The 18,264-nt window shown below is 38.0% G+C and overlaps 2 protein-coding genes across 2 annotated transcripts; one reads left to right on the top strand and one right to left on the bottom strand.

Annotated features, from left to right (window-relative positions):
* Nucleotides 1-2,127: 2,127 nt before the first annotated feature.
* Nucleotides 2,128-10,763, bottom strand: LOC104910218 (GLIPR1-like protein 2). Its single transcript, XM_019611278.2, has 6 exons — nt 10,593-10,763; nt 8,527-8,772; nt 7,116-7,219; nt 4,219-4,304; nt 3,228-3,254; nt 2,128-3,131 (listed from the first exon to the last, which is right to left on the bottom strand). Exons 1-6 carry the CDS (start codon nt 10,761-10,763, stop codon nt 2,977-2,979), a joined length of 789 nt encoding a protein of 262 aa, XP_019466823.2. The 3' UTR covers nt 2,128-2,976.
* Nucleotides 10,764-11,050: 287 nt separating this feature from the next.
* CCDC107 (coiled-coil domain containing 107) lies at nt 11,051-18,157 on the top strand. The gene is made up of 6 exons (XM_010708214.4): nt 11,051-11,222; nt 12,466-12,671; nt 13,881-13,947; nt 15,221-15,311; nt 16,781-16,890; nt 17,489-18,157. The coding sequence occupies exons 1-6, from the start codon at nt 11,051-11,053 to the stop codon at nt 17,758-17,760; spliced, it is 918 nt and encodes a 305-aa protein (XP_010706516.2). The 3' UTR covers nt 17,761-18,157.
* The last annotated feature ends 107 nt before the right edge of the window (nt 18,158-18,264 follow it).

Below are 18,264 nucleotides of genomic sequence, written 5' to 3'. Positions count from 1 at the left end.
GGCCTACAGTTGTCCTTGTTGGCTATATTACACACACACAAACTGTAAAAATAGAACACAAGTAGCATACCAAAACTGCACCATCGATTTAGCAATCCAGTGATCTAGCAGTTTTATATTTGTGTAGCTGAAATGTGTGTGGAGACTGAGAATGGATACCTTATGAAGCAGGAAATCTTGGCCTATCCAGCATATTCAGGGTTGTAAGATGCTTTCCTGCAGAGATGACTCTGGCTCCATCTAGTGAGTCTATCCTTAAAATAGAAGTGCAGCCTGCCCACAAGTAATGTTTCCACAGAAAGCAAATTAATCACCAGCATTAACAAGCTTCTTTCATACGCCAGATGAAAATGTGATTTGGATATCCATGTAGTATTTGTCTGGATGATACAAATGTTCCCTGTCCTTGCATAAATCTCAAGTGAGATTTAGCACAATGAGTGAGGGATGGGCAGGAACTGTACAGCCAAATTGGAAGAAAATTCCATAATTCCAAGCTTAGATTCCTTTTTCTCACTTCGTACCTCCTGCTTTCATTCTAAAATGGCTGGAAGCAGAAGATTTCCATTTCCTTTTTTTTTTTTTTTTTTTTTCTTTTTCCCTAATGTATCACGTGGTTAGATAAATAAGGACTGGTGGACTACATACTAACAGAAGTCCAAGATGTAAAATTGCATTTGGCTTTCTCCTCAAGTTATCAGCTTTTCTAATGAATGCTGTTACTTGTGCTGGGGACAGAGAGACCTATTTGTCTTTGACTTGCTTGATTCAGCTTAACAAGCGGGTGGATTTGCTAGGCTTTCTTGGTCTGCCCATGGGATATGCAGATGTAAGATCACCTGCTCTTCCAGGGGTGTGAATAAGCTAGCAATCTGACATCTGTTGCTATTTGTATTACACAATTTCACCTCAGGGTAGAGACTAATTGGAAGGATCATGTTGGTACTGGATGATTTCCACGTGAATTCTTTTGTAATAAATTGTTTTGTTATTATTTATTAAAAAGAAAAGGTATATTTGTTAATTTGGGGGGTAATAATGAGGCTATAAACAGACAATATTACCACGGGATGTCATCATTACATGGCTGGACTGCAGGTAGTTCTGATAGTTTTACTGCTTTTTTGGTTAGGGGAATTTGTACAGTACTGCTTACTCCAGCTATGCCTGGCAGCACAACAGAGCAGAACTGTAACCCACTGCTTGCTGATTTCTCTGATCAATATACTGGGATGCTGTAAGGACCAAAGTACAAGAGGATTTGTTCCCCAAAGACACCAAATTAGGGAATGGGGCAAACAATATGATTTTTGTGAACATCAGACAAACCAGCACTGAGGATGGTAACAATGCAGTAAACAAACTGACATTTTATCATTTTATAGAAATACCCTTCCTGTGCCTCCCAATACTGAGCAAAGCATAGTACAGAACTAGGCCATTCCTTTCCTAATTATCTACTGCAAGTACTAAGGAAACTTTCCTTACCGTTTGGAATTCAGTTTCTCCATCGTAAGAAGCCATCTAAAGAAGGATTTTATCTTTCAGTAAAGCAATGGGAAGAGCTGCTCCTCAGGAATGTCCACACTGAACAGTTTTGTGTGTAAGAGCTGCCTGTTTATGGTCATAAGTATATAAAATTAGATTCCTAGATCTGAGAATGTAATCCATTGATTTTGAATTTGCAGTCTGTTCCATATTTTAGTAATCTGAGAAAACTTACAGAAGAAATAGCTATTGTATCTAATCATAAATTAATTTTCAAGAAAAGTCTGGCTTATTTTCTTCAAGACTGTGTTATAATAAATACTTTCAATATATAAAATCAGTGGAATTACAAATACTAACTTATATAATAATCTGCAGTGTTTTAGACCCAGACTGTCAATCAAACACACATAAAAAGGAAGCAAAAGACAAATTATTTCCTAAAGATGAACTCATGGAAGCTTCCTTAAGCTCAGATTAAGTTCAGAAAATAGCAGTTTTTCAGTCTGGATTTTTTCAGTCTGTTTTTCAATAAAGGTGAAATATTACCTAATAATAATGAACTTGAAAACAGCTATATTAGAATTTACTAGACAAGACGATGACACAATTAGGAACATCTACTTTTATTATACTGGTAACAAAAGAAGCTTCAGACTATTGTATAAATAACATCTGTTTTTTAAAGAAAGTGAAACAATTAAAGATTTGATCTGTTGGAGATAGAAGAGTGAAATCAGTGTTGAATACAAAGGCTTCAGTAGATTTAAAAAACAAGAAAATTTTTTAGTAAAACTACAGAACACTTAGAGGACAGTAAATATTCTATGCATCAGTAACAGTACAATGTAAACAATAGAACAGCAAAAGTTTACAAATAAACACAAGGTTTAGAGGAAGTTAGGAACAAAGTAATAATCTGAACAATCTTATTTTGAATAAGGAACAATAAATGCACAACTGAATAAATATCAAGTTGTACTGCTTCACAGACATCAGTACTTCTGAAGAACTGCCTTTCTAAAGAAACGCCTTCACAGATTTTACTCAGAACATTCTGTCACTCTAGCAAAAAGGACTTTGTATGTAATCTGATGCTAGCTTCCTCTTGGCATTAAAATTAAGCATTTGTCACCTCAAATATTGGCTTAGCATGAACTATAATAAATTTTTAAACTGATAGGCATTTTTCTCCATGAATTCTGAGAATACAGTGCATAAATCTGGTAACTAAACAGAGTTAAATACATAAATTTGGCAATTAAAAACAATGCTTCTAATCATCAAATGCCATCCTTAGTTTCTCAAAATGGGTCTTACCTACGAATAATTTTTTAATTTTTATAGCATGTTAAGTTTTCTGTAAGGAGCTTAAAATAGTAACAAAACTACTGTAAAAGAAAGCTAACTTTAAAATCATATTAATATAGATTTTTGCTTAAAACATTAAAGATTATGTTCAGAATATTGCATGTATTTCAAATAAATTTATGTGGACATAAACATGTTTGTAAACTGTTTTCTGAACAAATAAATAGCTAGAAAACCAACAAATATCAGCAATGCTCTTGAAATTATAACAGCAATACACGCCTCATCACAGATAATTCTGAACTCCCAAGGTGGATTCCATCTTGAGTAATCTAAAAATAAACATATAATTAAAAGTTTAGGTGTACATTTTTTTCATTTGTAGTAACTAAGGAATATAAGCAACAGTACAAAATTATAACACTTACAAACAATTTTATCACGTTCTTCATTTCCTGCAGAAAGGAAAAAAAGAAACAGTTCTATCAGGCAGCCAGAATTTCTCTTTCCTTAAATCTTTCCTAGTAAGCTGAAACTTATCAATGAAACAAGAAAATCTGACAAATCTGAGAACTTGAACTGAGAAACCTTACAAAAAAAGTGAAATTGCTTTCATAAAAATTAAACTGCAATACTTTATAATGCCTCCATAAAGATATTCTTGCTTCTAACAGTTGCACTGATGAGAAAAAAGGCCCACGTGAAAAGGAATTGAAGCCTTATATGATCATTTTCAGTTTGAACCCTCTCTTCTTTGTGCTTCTCAAAATAATAAGTACTGTTTTATATTCACAACATATACGTGAGTTAGTACATACTACTAATTAAGACCCATAACATTGTGTATTGCTTTTAAAGCTATACTAACATATACTAAGACAACTAATTGTTAAAAAACAAGCATAACTTCCAGTTATTGAATGAAACTTAAAAACTTATGCCCTAACTTTAGCTACATGAATCTTCCAGCTTTTGGCTTTCCAGTAGGTAGAAACTGTATGTTTGGGACCTTCTGAAGAGAGACACCGAAGTAAGACCTTTAAAAGTACACAGATAGATGCTGATTTTTTTATCTAGCTAATGATGTCATACCAAATACTCTGAACCTTTACAGAGTACAATAGAAACCATAATACATTTAAAACTGCAATCATGAATTAGCAAATTGAGACTTCATAACTATCACTAAGACACTGATTCAGTAACATGAACAATGCATTTGTTTCCAGAATATAAATAGCCTTATGGATAGTTTATAGTTGCATAATACAATAATACATAATACTAAATAATACAATTGCAAACTGGACCTGAGAGAGTATCAAAAAGGGGTAAACCACATTTTGCATTAGTTTTTATCAAACATTTGGTTGTATTTTTTCCTTTTATGTATTACATTTTACATTGTCTTTCACTTACTACACAGTTTCCTATCACAGAAGTCCCTCCTGCCACATTTACTGCATGGTGCTCCTTCTTTATATGGTCTTCTTCGAAAATTACCACTACAAGGGAAAAAGAAGTTTCTATCAGACAGTTGGTAATGCATAATTTTAAAGAAGTCATTGGTTGAAGTAAATACACTGGAATACAATGAATTGCTCACTACTTGTTAAAAATCTTGGAGTCATTCTGAAATCTCTCTTTTCATTTTCTTTGTTCTCTCCATGTGAAAGAAAAGACTCCTAAGAAGTTCTTCTTTTTTTTTTTTCTACAGGAAGGTACTATGGCTTTTTATTCAAATTTTACACTGGTGGATAAATGAGAATGTTCTAGGTAGAATTTTGTTGCCATCATTCTGATACCATGATTTCAGATACCACCATTCTGGCCGCCAGGTAATCAGCTGCACAGTATCCTGGCTATGCTGTATGGTCTGCTCAAAAAAATGAAGCAATGCAATGCTCACAGCCTAACCCTGGGAACAAAGAGACAAATTTAGCTCCCCTGAAGGACTGTGGGCTACTTTTCACCTCAATAGCAGACACTTTGAATAATTGTCTTTGACGGAGATCACTTGCATCAAGACCTATGATAATTTTTTCAGGATTCCAAGTTTCTACACACACTCTGTACTATCTGTATTTATAAACAGGAGTTACCCACCAGATATAAAGATGTAAGAGCTGGTAAAACATTGCTGAAGAAGGTGCACAGAGAACCCCTACAAGACATTACCTGCAATTTAACTGCAACTTTTCTTTGACATGCCTTTATACACATTCACACACGCTGTTGGTTGGCTTGACTGCTACCCTAGAAGCTAAAATAGCCCATTTCCAGCACATGCACTGCCCTGAAGCTCAGACAGAAAGAAAATGGAAGCAGAGTGCTCACCCTCTCAACTCTTCCGTTACTAGGAATCAAAAACTGTTTTGAACCTGCTATAGAAAAGCAGGAGAGAGTTCTGTGTACGTACAAATAAATAAATAAATACATATACAAAAGTTGCAGGTTGAATGGCAAAACTTTTAAGTCAACATCCATATGTACACTCACAGCATAAGTGATTTCAAACAGAAGGCTAACCTGAAAAGGGTCTCAGACTCCAGAATGGAAAGATAGAAGGACAAAGCAAAGCTTCTAGAAGCTCTGGCCAAAGCATAATATCAGATAACATGTGAAAGGAGGGCCAGCTGGTGATTGTGCACGGCTCAATTGCAGGAATGCAATACAAACCACTGAGATAGCCTGAGCTGCAGTTCAGGAGGTCTTTCTTGGTATCAAAGGCTTCAACTGCAAACAATAATTGTATTGTTACTACAGAGTTTAAAATCCTCTGTAAAATCCTCTTTGATAAAACAGACTCTGAGCTACATATCCAGAGAGATGGAAGGCACTGCCTGTTTCCTGAGATGCCTTGCCTTTTCATTACAAAGAAATAAATCTAAACATTGAGTAACGTCTAAGTTGTGGAGTGGTACCTCATTGAGAAGAAATAATGAATGGGGAAAAAAAGGCACAGATTAACTTCTGAAGAGGAAAAAAAGTCCCCTTCTCAAGGGGGAGTGAAAGAGCAGCATGGTTGAGTTCAGTTGGCCATTGGGGTGAAACCATCTCACACTTGTAGCAAGATGGGACAGCTAACTCTGGGCATGAGAATGCTGATGGGAGGTGATGGGAACCTCAGACACGGATGGTACCACAGCATGCTGTCTATTTCATTTGAAAAACATCTATAAGATGGCTACACTCCACAACTGCTATGCTGAATAAGGTAATTTTAGCAAGGTGATCTTTTAATTGGTGCATCCTCAATTCTGAGAAGAAACTGCTCTGTCAGGGTAACTGAGTCCTCAGTTTTCTCTGAGAAAATGGTCTTACTGTTCTAGCTCCACTTATTTCCTGGGGTGAAATAGAGATTGGGGTTCTTAGTATCAAGCAGTTAGACCTCATCTCTTTGTTGGATTGAAGTGATAGGACAAGAAGTAGTAGTTTTAAACTTTAAAAAAAGCAGGCTTAGATTAGATAAAAGGCAAATTCTTCACACAGAGGGTGGTGAGGCGCTGGACAGCTGCCCAGAGAGCTGTAGATGCCCCGTCCCCGGAGGAATTCAAGGCCAGGTTGCATGGGGCACTGGGCAGCCTGATTTAGTGGCAGGCATTCCTGCCCATGGCACAGTGCTTGGAACTGGAAGATCCTTCCAACTTGGACCACTATGCAGCTGAGCTATCAGTTGTCAAGAATCTGTAAGATGGCACAAGATATCAGCATGATAAATTGTTACAGATTAGAAAGATCAAATTAATAAACCTTTACAGACCACTGTTGATGTCAATTAGTCATTATTCTGAATCAGCAATTGGAAATCTTTTTACATCAGATTTTAAAAAGAAAACAACAGCAAAACTCCATATCCCAGTAAGTTTCAAAATAATAATGCAATTAAAAGGACAGCTAGGAAGAGATAAGGGCAGAACTTAAAGGAGATATTTCATTCAAACTAACTGAACTCCATGACAGTGGCCCAAGTTTGCTAGAAGAAAAAAATCTGCCGAGTTTCCCATTTCTTCTGGCTCATATGAAAAACAAAGAAATGAAGAGGACTATAAACCAGAGGGGGATTTGCTTAAGATTGCCACAGAATGACTTTATCAGTAAAGTTAGTAGATTAAAAAAAAAACCAAGTACATGTTGTAATGGTTATGTCTCTGCTAGTAAATGAATCAGACAACCAGTATTCTCTCTAGGTTTACAGGGAATAGCACTTCTCTCTAGCAGTTACAAGGCTACCAATAAATAAGATCTCAGTTTACTTTTAGTGAACTATTATTATAATTGATTCCTCTTTCTTCATATTTAGAAGAACAACTTACTGTGGTGCATAGTTGCAAACAAAATTTGCTGCATTTCTTATTCCTCCAATTTCTTTACAGAAAGCAACAGCACAGCCTAGTTTATATGAATCATCCCAAACAATCTAAAAAATGAACAAAAATAAATTAAAATGACACACAGTGGTAACCTAATCTAATATCTAGCTAATATCAGGTTATTTTAAGAGACTCTACATATTAGTTCCATTTTGCAGTAACTGATCTACTCTTAATGTTTACTCATAAAAGAACTGCTGCTAAGAAAGCATTCTAAGATGTACATCCAAATACACCTCAGGAATAAGGGAGCTATCCTGCAAGTTTCCAGAATCTTCTGCAGAACAACTTTAGTAAACATCACTGGCTTTACGGTCGCTGGGCAGGTTCCAAGGAACAGAAGAGAAATTAGTGGCAGCTACCTGACAGCTTCTTTAAGTAGGATTGGAGAAAAAGGCTTCTTATGTGTGCTAAAAATGGCCTGGCTGGTAACTACAACAAACTTAAGCCTGAAAGCTTTAGCACTGTACAATTTCAGACTAACCAGTGCTAGCGGCCATACTTGAACAAAGATGGCTTACTATCGCTTACAATCTGAGTATCCACTACTTTTTCTTGGGAGATTCTTTCTATATCCTCTGCATGTGTCCCCAGTTCAGTTAAGAACTTTTAACTATATACCTACAATATCTGGATGATCATATATCCCACTTCTGGAAAACAAAGACAAACCAGATTGCTCTCAGTATCTCCCCAGCATGAATAGTACAGGCCTCAGACTGACAAAACAACCTGAACGTCCCCAGAAGTTCTGTCCTGTCCATTTTAACTGCCAGAAGTGGTTATGTTAAGCAGACATAACCTTGCTTAGAAAAGGACTTAAATGTTTAATTTGGTACTACCTGAGTCCCAGATTAAGGACTATCTTTCTCTTTTCTTATTAGATATAATGGATATAATAGGATATAATTGATTTTGGCTGGATTTTCATTTTATCCTGGTGTTTTATTTATTTATTTATTTTTCCTACTAAGGAGTTCCCGAAGATATTTTGCAATTACTGTGATTATTTCCAACACCAACTCAACATTTCCAGAATTCAGAATGGTGTGTGAACACAGCTGGAGAACTCGGAGTGATTATTAAGTAGAGGTCACAAAGTACTGATACAATTAAATGAGTAGTGAGACTAACATTGTAGGCAGTAATGGATTATTATTACACATGATTTTATGAAACAAGAAGGTGAACCAGGTAACTTGCAGTGCTGCCACTGCTTGAGATGAGAAAAGACAATAAGCTGATGGTCACTACAAACCACATTCACAATTCTGTATTAGTGACAGACCCTGATTTGTCTGGTAAGCACTATACTACTAACTACACAGAAGATTTTACTGAAGATGATTCTTACCTGAGTGTAATGACTGCAGACTTTACTACATGTTTGTAATGAGTAATTGTAGTTTCTGACTTCATCATGCCACGCTTTAATGGCATATCTGACATTAAATATTTGATGACTTCCAATCCATAAATTCTCTCCAACACTCGCAAAATGAGGATGGCCGTGATATCTCACGTTTAAATACGTGTTATGATCAAAAATGCATTTATTTGCCCATGCCCTGGCAGTCCTTGCCAAAGCTACATCCCAAGTCTGCAAAACAATAAAGTTGAAATAGTTGTGCAATGTCAAGTTATAGGAGTCTCCAACAGTCAGATAAAACCAGTCACGCAATAAAATGGACAGATACAGATCATTATATATTAATAACAGGTAGACTTTATATATTGGAGCTGCATAAAGAAACGCTTTTCCTTATTTAAGGCAAGTACTCATGTTTTACTTTGACTTTTCCAGTGGCAGCACAGAAATACAAACTTATAAGAATTTTCCCCTTTTCACTGTTGAAAATTAACTTTGTAAGAGCACATAATAGCAACTAAAAAAATGTTTGGAACGCACTTTTATCTTCAGATAAATGAGTCATTAAGTAAGCGTGAAACTTCTGGGGGATTTTTTCTTATTGAACGAATTGTTAAGGATTTCCATCACATAAACATTAATTCAGAGTAAAAAATACACAGCTTCTGTAGATTAAGATGTATAAATATTTTATGCATTTTAAGAGATTCTCCACAAACACATCCTGCACTAATGCTTTAAATACACCAGAGCATTTTACAAACACAGCTTCATAAAATACGTTTGTTTGGCAAATAATTTATTCTGCTATTTATTATTTCTCTGCAGTCTACCACTATAACATAACTTCTGATTATTTAGCAAATGCCTTTTGTATTTGTGTTCCAGTCATGAGTGTTTTTCAGCAGGCTTCTAACTACCTAGTTTTATGTCTTATAGAAAAGATCCCCATTTTTAATCCCTAAGCTTAGCATTGTGCAGAGATTTTGGTTTATTCTTTGTCTCTACATGGCTGCCAATGCTGTTATGTCACTAAGGCCTGTTGCTTTTTTTTTTTCTAGCTATCTTTCTAAATTCATATTTCCTTTTTTCATCATTTTTCTCTGCTTTTCCTACTCCAGAACACTAAACCCTGGCACAGCACTTTAACAAGGTGCTTCAGCCTAGAAGTTATATGGCTCCCCATCTACCGTTCTGGATTCTAACCCCTACACACAAAGCCATTCTGTTCCCGCAGCATGAGAGTATGTGATTATTTTCAAAGCTACTTCAAAATTCCAAGATGTCAGGTCTCTTTTTTTCAGCATGTTCTTCAGTTTTGTTTAACCAAAGTTTTCAGTGCAGTTTGTGTCAGTACCAAATACAAAGATTTCTCCTTGATACCAGAGATCTCCAGCCCCAGCAGTCCGGATCATACTCTTGCTTTGGAAAGAAAACTGAACTGCCTTCTGGTGCTGGACTACTTATCTTCCGGAGGGAGCTCAGGGGAGACCTCATGGCTCTCTACAACTTCCTTAAAAGAGGCTGTAGCAGGGTAGGAGTCAGCCTCTTCACCCAAGTAGCAATGATAGGATAAAAAATAGGGGCCAAGAGCTGCACCAGGGAGGCTCAGGTTGGATATTGGGAAGAATTTTTCTCAGAAAGAGTGGTGAGTCATGGGCACAGGCTGCCCAGGGAACTGGTGCAGTCACTGCCCCTGATGGTGTTTGAGAAGTGTGGAGATGTGGCACTGGAGCCGTGGCTCGGTGGGCATGGTGGTCCTGGGCTGATGGTTGGACTAGATCTCAGAGGTCTTTTCCAACCTTAATGATTCTATGATTCTTCCCAACCAGAAATTCCTTGGGGCTAACGCGAACCTCTTCTGTTTGTCCATTCTATAGCATCAAGCTGCACGCACAGCTGTTTCTATCTCACCTGTCTATAACCAACCCAACTTCCTAAGATATTTCTCATCAAATAAGCGTGATGTTATCTGAACACACACGGCACTGCTTCTACCCCGGCCACCTCATTGTGCCACCCCACTCGCACAGCTGCAGGCCACTGCCTACCATGTACCGCATGTTGCTGGCGGGGGGCTCGACATTCCTGCGGTACGTGTTGTGGGAGCGCACGCACTCCCTGATGAAAGCTTTATCGGAGATGGGAGGCAGGGCGGGGACCTGCCTGGCCACCGCGCCCAGGGCCGCCGCCGCCACCAACGCCATCACCCACAGCCTCATGACGCCGCACCGCCGCCACCGCGCGGGCACGCGACGGGCGGCGATACCGCTTCCAGAACGTTCGGCGGGCCGGCCGACCTACAGCTAACTACAGCCGCCCCCCCGAGTACGGCACTACTCCCGTTCCCCCGGTCTCGGCCGCTTAGAGCTCCGGGCCGTGCGGGAGCACTGAAAGAGCGACGTGCTGCTGGCACAAGGACCGCCCCGCTCGGCCGCCGCTCCTCCTCCGCGCCTCCTCCGCGCCGCTGCTGCGCGGCCGCCGGGCGGGCGTTGGTCCGGCGGCAGCCATGGTGCTGTCGGTGCCGCAGCAGGCGGTGGTGTCGGTGGTTTTGGTGCTCTGCCTGCTCGTCGTTATGCCCAGGATGTTCGGGGGAGGCGGCGGCAGGGCCGGGCAGGCTCCGCGGGGCGGCAGGGCCGGGCCCAGCCATTTCGATCCGCGGCAACAGCAGCAGCACAGAGGTACGGGCCCGCGATGCCGGAGGGGCCGCTCGGAGCCGTGTCTGTAGGGGCGGGCCGAGGATAGCCCGTGGTACGGAGGGAGCCCTGAGGGAGGTGTTGGGAATGCTTACACGTGAGCGAGCGGGACCCCAGCAGCAGCGTGTGTGAATTTTGTATCTACTGTTCCTTTATGGCCCTGTTGCTGTATGTTTGTCTTTAGAAAATTATTTACAGAGTATAGGTGAAACCGTGTCGCTTGAAATGTGTGATGCCGGTCGGCGTAACGAACGGGTAGGTGTATTGCGTTGGCTGCGGGAATGAAAACTCTTCTCCCCTTGCCATCCAGCCTGTTCAGCTTGCGAATATCCGTGCTGGTGTCTGCAGCACCTCTGATGCAGCCGTGGTCCAAGTTGTGCAGAGTTGACCCTGTGCTGGGAGGGCACTGCTCTGTGCCCTGCTCCTGCCAGGCCAGCCTTTGCTTCCTGTAGCCCTGCAGTCTTGTCATTGAGAGCAAACACTATTGGAGAAAGGAAGCAGACAAGGGAGGGAAGCATTTAGCATTCAGGCAGTACTTCTTGGCTATAAATGGGAAGCTGTTGTGGCCACACCACATATATAGTCTTTTGATTTATTTACTTAACGTTTCAGGCAGCCTGAGCTGCCTGGCAGGGTACGTCTTGACTCAGACCCTCAGGGACAGCTTTGGGGTAAATGTCTCTGTGTGCTGGCCGTAAGCATCTTTGACCTTGTCCTCCTGGGGTGAGGATAGATAGCCTTTTCTAAAAGGGACGGCCACAAATACTCCTCACATTTAATATAGCTGCTGCCTTGCTCCAGAAACTGCTGTGGCCTCAGCAGGGACTCATTTGACAGAAAGGAACATGGTGCAAGATTGTATTTACTCTTAAAAGAACCAGAACAGAAATACAGCATTAAAATGTTTTCTTTGTATGTCTGTCTCTTCTGTGGTTTGTCCCTGCATTAGCCAGCATGTCTATGAAGGGAGAAACACAAAACTTGTATCTTAAAGGAGCATGGAAACTTAATTTGAGAATCTTTCCTACTCTGATTTAACTTTATGTTCTATTTATAAAAGGTTGATTACTGGTAACTTTGTTTGAATGTAGAGCTGACAGCATCATCTGCTGGAGTGAAGAGTAAAGCTGATCACAAGAAGGACAGAAATTAGTTCTGGTTGTGAAGCTGATTGCACCTCTGATTTCGTTTTTTATTTTGTCTTATTTCTTTCAATTTAACTTTTAAGGTAGTCCTCAGACAGTTCATCAAGGTCGCCCAAATCCAGGAAATCCTGAAGGTAGTGTTTACCAGAGTATTCAGCAGATGAGAAATGCAGTGGCAAAAGAGATAAAGAGTGAGAGGACGAGAGGAAATGGCAGAGACTTAGCATTCACACTCATGCCCTTGTATGCTCTTGGAGTGGGAGTGTTTGCAGCATACAAATTCCTTAAGGTGAGATATAAGAAAATCATTATTATTGAAATTGGAAGGAAACTTTTTTTTTCTCCCCAATTCTGAACTCATGTATGTGATTGTTAATGACGTTGGATCTGTCTTCTAACATAAATGCCGTAGTTAAAATAGTAGCATGTGTGATTCTTCCTAATGAAGGCATTGGTCTTATCTTTTTTAGATGCTTAAATGAGTCTTATGCTTCTTCTCCCAGTCTCATAAAAGAGTCTGAGAATATGAACAGTGCTGTTACCTGAAGCTGTAATTTAAGTTTCGTCAGTATTTTTCATTCTTCAGAATGAGCTGGGACATGGGAACGAGGCGATTCCTGCAAAATAACAGCTTTAGGTTAGCAACTGAATAGAACAGTGAGCAGTAATAATGAGCAGTCTAGAACTTCTCCCCACCCTGACCCCTCTCATTTGATCAGGCTGCTGTAACAAAGACTGCTAGCCGTGAAATGCAATACCTTTTGTACCTTAGTGAATTAAGAAAGGAGAATGCGTGATCGATTTGTTCTTAATTGTTTTAATATCACACTTGTGACATTAAATAGCATTTGCAAGACTGAGTGCATCTGGAATTTTGTTGCTTGCCTTCAGGGGGAGAAAATAAAAAAATAAGTCAAACTTATATGTATGCTGCTGAACGATGTACACAGTCTATGCATGTCTATAATCAGTTTCATATTGTTTATATGATAAGAATACAATCTGCAAGGTGACGGTAGAAGTTGAACAGTTTGGGTCTAACAATGAATGTAATACTAAAAGTAATTAGGTAGTAAGGTTTAATATCATAAAAACTGTATTTTGGATGTTATGACTCTATGACTTGTGCTTGCAGGCCTGAAACAAATGTGCTTATATAGTATTACATAGTATGTATTATATAATATTTTTATGACATTTTTATTAGTTTAAGAAAAACAGTTTTATCTCCTAATTAATAGTAATCTAGAAGGTTTCTTCCAGTACTTTTGTAAAACTGAAGATGAGGAAGCAGCCACTTTTATAGCTTTTCTCAGTCATGTTGTCATTGCTTTGAAGTGTTACGTTAATATTGCAAGAAGGCAAAGCAGAAATGAAATTTCATTAATGGAGCATAAATTTTACAGTTGCTGTTTTCTTCCAGCGAATTTCTAATGTATTTTTATTTTTAATATAAAGATATTTATGTAATCTTTTAACACAATTTTGTTTATCAAAGATGAAGGCACATGAAGAAAATCTCTCTGAGAAGGAAAAGAGTACAGAAAGGAAGGCAAAGGAAACGGGTAAGATTCCCACTCAGAATGCATACATTCACCACCTACGCGTATTTCCTGCTGAAACAAAGCTACTGATTTTCATGAATACGTTCTAGCTCAACAAGAAAGTTCTTTTCAGTTACTTTAGTGCCATTAGAAAAGGACAAAAAACATTTTGTTATTCTGTATGTTTCAAACACTAACTGGATTTGGTTGAAAACTCCCGATGGTATTATTCTTTAAAACAGTTATAGTAATACGAGGCAGAGAACCATTATATAATGGTTTCAGTTTTCTCATTGTGTAGTGGTTCTCTGCCTTGTAATGTGTAATGATCTTGTCACTCGATGCCTGGTGAACGGCTTCATTAGATTAGAGTGTTAAAATAGGATATAATATCTTTTAGAATTAATAGGATGTTGTAGGAGAATAGAACAATATTATGCAGATATACAGATTGCTCTATTTCTGGGCCAAATTAGAGATCAAAGCCATGATGTGTTCATAGAGGAGAAAAAGTAAGTGAGTAGTAAAAAAAAGTAAGTGAGTAAGCTCCATCTTCATGAAGCAGAAGTACCTTTGACTGTCTGATTCAGCATATTTTGGACACACCAAGAATTGAACTTTCTTTTGGAGAAAAAGTTAAGGCACATCAAAGTTGTACTGTTCTCATACCTTTTCTTTCCCCTTTTATAGGCATGCTTCTAGTTAACTAAACAACTGGCAGCCTCTTTTGGTGTCCCTGTACAACAGATTTGTAATTGTTTTTGGCGGTGATTTATTATGCTGCTTCCTCACCACCCTCGTGTATTGTATTTTTCTTTCTTCGAAGTTTCACAGTATTTTAGGAGGAGTTACTCCTCTCAATGTCTTAAGCACTTGTTGAATGCATGTACTTGAATGTAGTTAAAAGGTATGAGTAAAAAAAATTAATGACAGTATGAAGCATGAAGGCACTGCCTTTGATTCAGAAAGTCTTAAAATTGCATAGTTCTTGAGGCTGGGAAAGTGGCAGTTCTCAGATTCTACTAAGGTACACTGTGTTGGATACTGTTAGAGATAGGTTACTGGATAAGAGGGATTTCAGGACGTGCATTGTAAAGTTTCTGTTCTTAACCCAGCCATTTCCTTTTCACATTCTAGATTTTGGAGAAAAAACCTTTCTGAATTTTGAATCTGTCCAATCAAAAGTATAAAGTAATATCGTTTTGGCACTGTAAACGCTTCTAATGTAGCATTTTCTCTCTCTCTTTCTTCCTGCTCTTTCCCTCTTTTTTCAATTTGTTTTTCTGTTTGCTAGAACATCAGCTTTTAGAATTGGAGCAGCATCTGGCACAGACGGAGAAAATGTTAAATTCTTTGTTGACTCAGTTGGATCCACTGTCAAACTGGTGAGTGTTTCAAAAATGTTTTAGTATCCATCTTCTATTAAGTGAACTTCTGGCAAAATGTTAATAACACATTTCTGAGATACAGGTAGAAAATATTGCTTAGAAACCTTAATTACTGTTTATGTAGCACTTTGCAGGTAATAACCATTCTTTCATTAATGGTATTTTCTGCAGGCACTTCCTTTCTTTTGTTCATCAACAGAAATGCCAAAGCTCAGACTAACAATCAGATTACTGTCGCTTAAAAAGTTAAATTGTAAAGTGGACTGAGAACAATAATACTGGAAAAATACTTAAGCTCAGCAGCCTTTGAAAACCCTTGTGGGAATTAATTTTTGATAGCAAAATGAATTCTTTCAATTTGTATGTCATTAGAAGATGAAATCAGTTATCAAGCTATAGCTGCTTATTTCTGTCTTTTGAAAAAACTTTTAAACTGAATGTGTGCATTGGAGAGAAGCATAAGTGATCTTTGGTGGTGAAAAAATGGGAATGAATAATATTACCTCTCTGTAGTTTTATAAGATGTTCTTTCTTTAAGAAGTTAGGGCCTTATGCATGTACCAGAAATAAAAGTATCCACACTGTACATTTTGTGTAGACTTGACAGCTTTCATGAGGCCTAGTTTAATTTCATGATTGCTCCTTTAGTATACTTCTGAACTTAATATATATTGAAACTATTAAATAGTAAATACACTGGCCAATTTGTTTACCAAGTTCCTGACAGTCATAAGGAAGAGAAAGAGAGTAAATAAAACCAGAAATAAATAAGAAAATGCTCTAAGCTGAAATTTTCTGTATTAGCCATTGTTTTCCTAAAACCAAAATTAATTGGGTTGTCGTTTCCTTAAGTAGTCATTACTCAACCTGAGTGATTGAATCTCCACTGTTTGAATTCAACAACTATTCAGTATGTGTATGTGATCATAGAATCACAGAATATCCTGAGTTGGAAGGGGATCCACCAGGATCGCCAAGTCCAACTCCTGGCTGCATGCTGGAGCACTCAAATTCAAACCATGTCTGAGAGCACTGACCTAATGTTCCTTCAGCTCCATCAGACTTGGTGCTGTGACCACTGCCCTGGGCAGCCTGTTTCAGCTACCCCCTGGTAAAGAACCTTTTCCTGATACTGAACCTGATGTAACTCTGTGCTGTTCCCTTGGGCCTCTTTTTGTGGAGCTGTGCTCCAACCTCTCATCCCCAGTCTGTACATATCCAGGGTTGCCCCGTCCCAGGTATAGAATCTGGCACTTGCTCTTCTTTAATTTCATACAGTTGGTGATTGTACAGCTCTCTAATCTGTTAAGATCTCTTTATGGGAGAAGTTCTCAAAGAAAAACTTGACAAAAATGATTGCTAAACTAACTATTGTATTTATGTATAGAAACTGCTATCGTATGCGTTGTTACCAAGTAGTCATTTCTAAGGTGATCTTCCAGCTGTTGATAACATCTCTTTTCTAGTGTTAATGCTTTAGCTTGTGAGCAGAAAGATGAAATAATGACACAGATCCAATCAATTAGACGACTGATGAAAGAAAGTGGATTGGATAAATCAGAAAACAAGATGACAGGTACTTCCAATTTTCAGTGGGATAGTTATCTAATTAATTTACATTTAAAACAGTCAACATCGTTCTGTGATAATGTTCAGCTCTTGCATCTTAAGTGAAATGAGTGTAGAATTAATTTTATTCTGCAGTTGTACTATTCTTCCTGTTTGAGTGGAATCTATTATCAAGTTTTTTGATACACTATAATTTTTTTTTTAAAAGAATAAATGCTAAAATACTTTGAACTGACACGTTATGCTTTCAAGAAACAAGCTTCTTGAATGAAAGTCCTTGAGCAACCTATTAGTATTGATCTAACTTTAGTCTGAGGATACCTACCTTAGAGAGGACCTTAGAGGTTGTGGGCAATACTGCACAGTTACACTGAACAGCAGATTGTATATTAGTTTCCTCTGGAATCTTCCAAAAGGTGAATAGTAGTCCAAGAGAAATTTTAAATGTTAGCAACAGTTCGTTAGAAGTTTGGCAATTCTCCATTAGTTGAATTTTATTAAAAGAGAGAAAAAAGAAATAAATATTCTACTTCTGAACTGGCTCTAAACTTGAAACCTGTCCAGTAATTTAAACTAACTTTTTTTTTTTTTTGGTAAATTGTAAGATGTCAGCCACGTTTGTAATGAGAAACTTGAAGATCTCCTTCAGTCATTTTCTGAACATTCTCAAGAGAAAGAAATGAATGACGGAGAAGATGACGGTAATGAAGATTTGCATGAAGATGTTGATGATGATTACAGAATAGAGGAGCATGAATTATGTGATGAATGTGAAGTACATCAGTTTGAAACAGATGTAGTAGAAGACCAAGAAGTGATAAACAAGGATTTAATAGAATCAGAGATGGGATTGAGGAGACGTAATAAATATGAATGAAATCTGCATGTGTAAAACTTAAAAAGCTTATGAATTTTTTTCACAATGTTGTATGCACTTTAAACTGTTTTGAATGAAGTTATGAAGTTATGTGCACTGCTGTATGCTTTAAAAAGAGGGATTAAAACTGCTCGTATCTGATCGTTCTGCAATTGATTTCAATGGCAGCAAAGTTTCCCTGGGAATGTTTACATATTTTATCTATTTATTTTTTCCTATAAAGATATTTCTGTATTCTGTATATGATACACTGTAATCTTATGTTTCACTGAAATATTGGAATATCTTGTAATTTAGACTGAAAATAATAGGTGCTTCATGTTTTGTAACTAGTAAGCACAGTACCACTTGAAGTGTGATTTCTTGAGTTCATTAAAGAGCATGAGTGATGAATTTAGCTCTTTGTGGAAGTCTTTGGAGGGAGAATAATAAGAAACAGTTACAGGGTAGATGTGTTAGAGATGCGTTAATGGAGAAATTTCTTGATTGGGAGAGAAATTTAGC

Source organism: Meleagris gallopavo, chromosome 1, assembly GCF_905368555.1.
Source record: "Meleagris gallopavo chromosome 1, MGAL_WU_HG_1.1, whole genome shotgun sequence".
NCBI lineage: Eukaryota > Metazoa > Chordata > Aves > Galliformes > Phasianidae > Meleagris > Meleagris gallopavo.
This window is presented reverse-complemented; position numbering and strand designations above follow the sequence as displayed.

Bases quoted from the DNA above. Each gene is read 5' to 3' on its own strand.
- LOC104910218 (XM_019611278.2), bottom strand. From the start codon at position 10,763: ATGAGGCTGTGGGTGATGGCGTTGGTGGCGGCGGCGGCCCTGGGCGCG. The intron at 8,773-10,592 runs GTAGGCAGTGGC...ATTGTTTTGCAG, and splicing joins CCAGCAACATGCGGTACATG to ACTTGGGATGTAGCTTTGGC. The intron at 7,220-8,526 runs GTAAGAATCATC...TTCATTTTTTAG, and splicing joins TCTGCAGTCATTACACTCAG to ATTGTTTGGGATGATTCATA.
- CCDC107 (XM_010708214.4), top strand. From the start codon at position 11,051: ATGGTGCTGTCGGTGCCGCAGCAGGCGGTGGTGTCGGTGGTTTTGGTG. The intron at 11,223-12,465 runs GTACGGGCCCGC...TTAACTTTTAAG, and splicing joins GCAACAGCAGCAGCACAGAG to GTAGTCCTCAGACAGTTCAT. The intron at 12,672-13,880 runs GTGAGATATAAG...TGTTTATCAAAG, and splicing joins CAGCATACAAATTCCTTAAG to ATGAAGGCACATGAAGAAAA.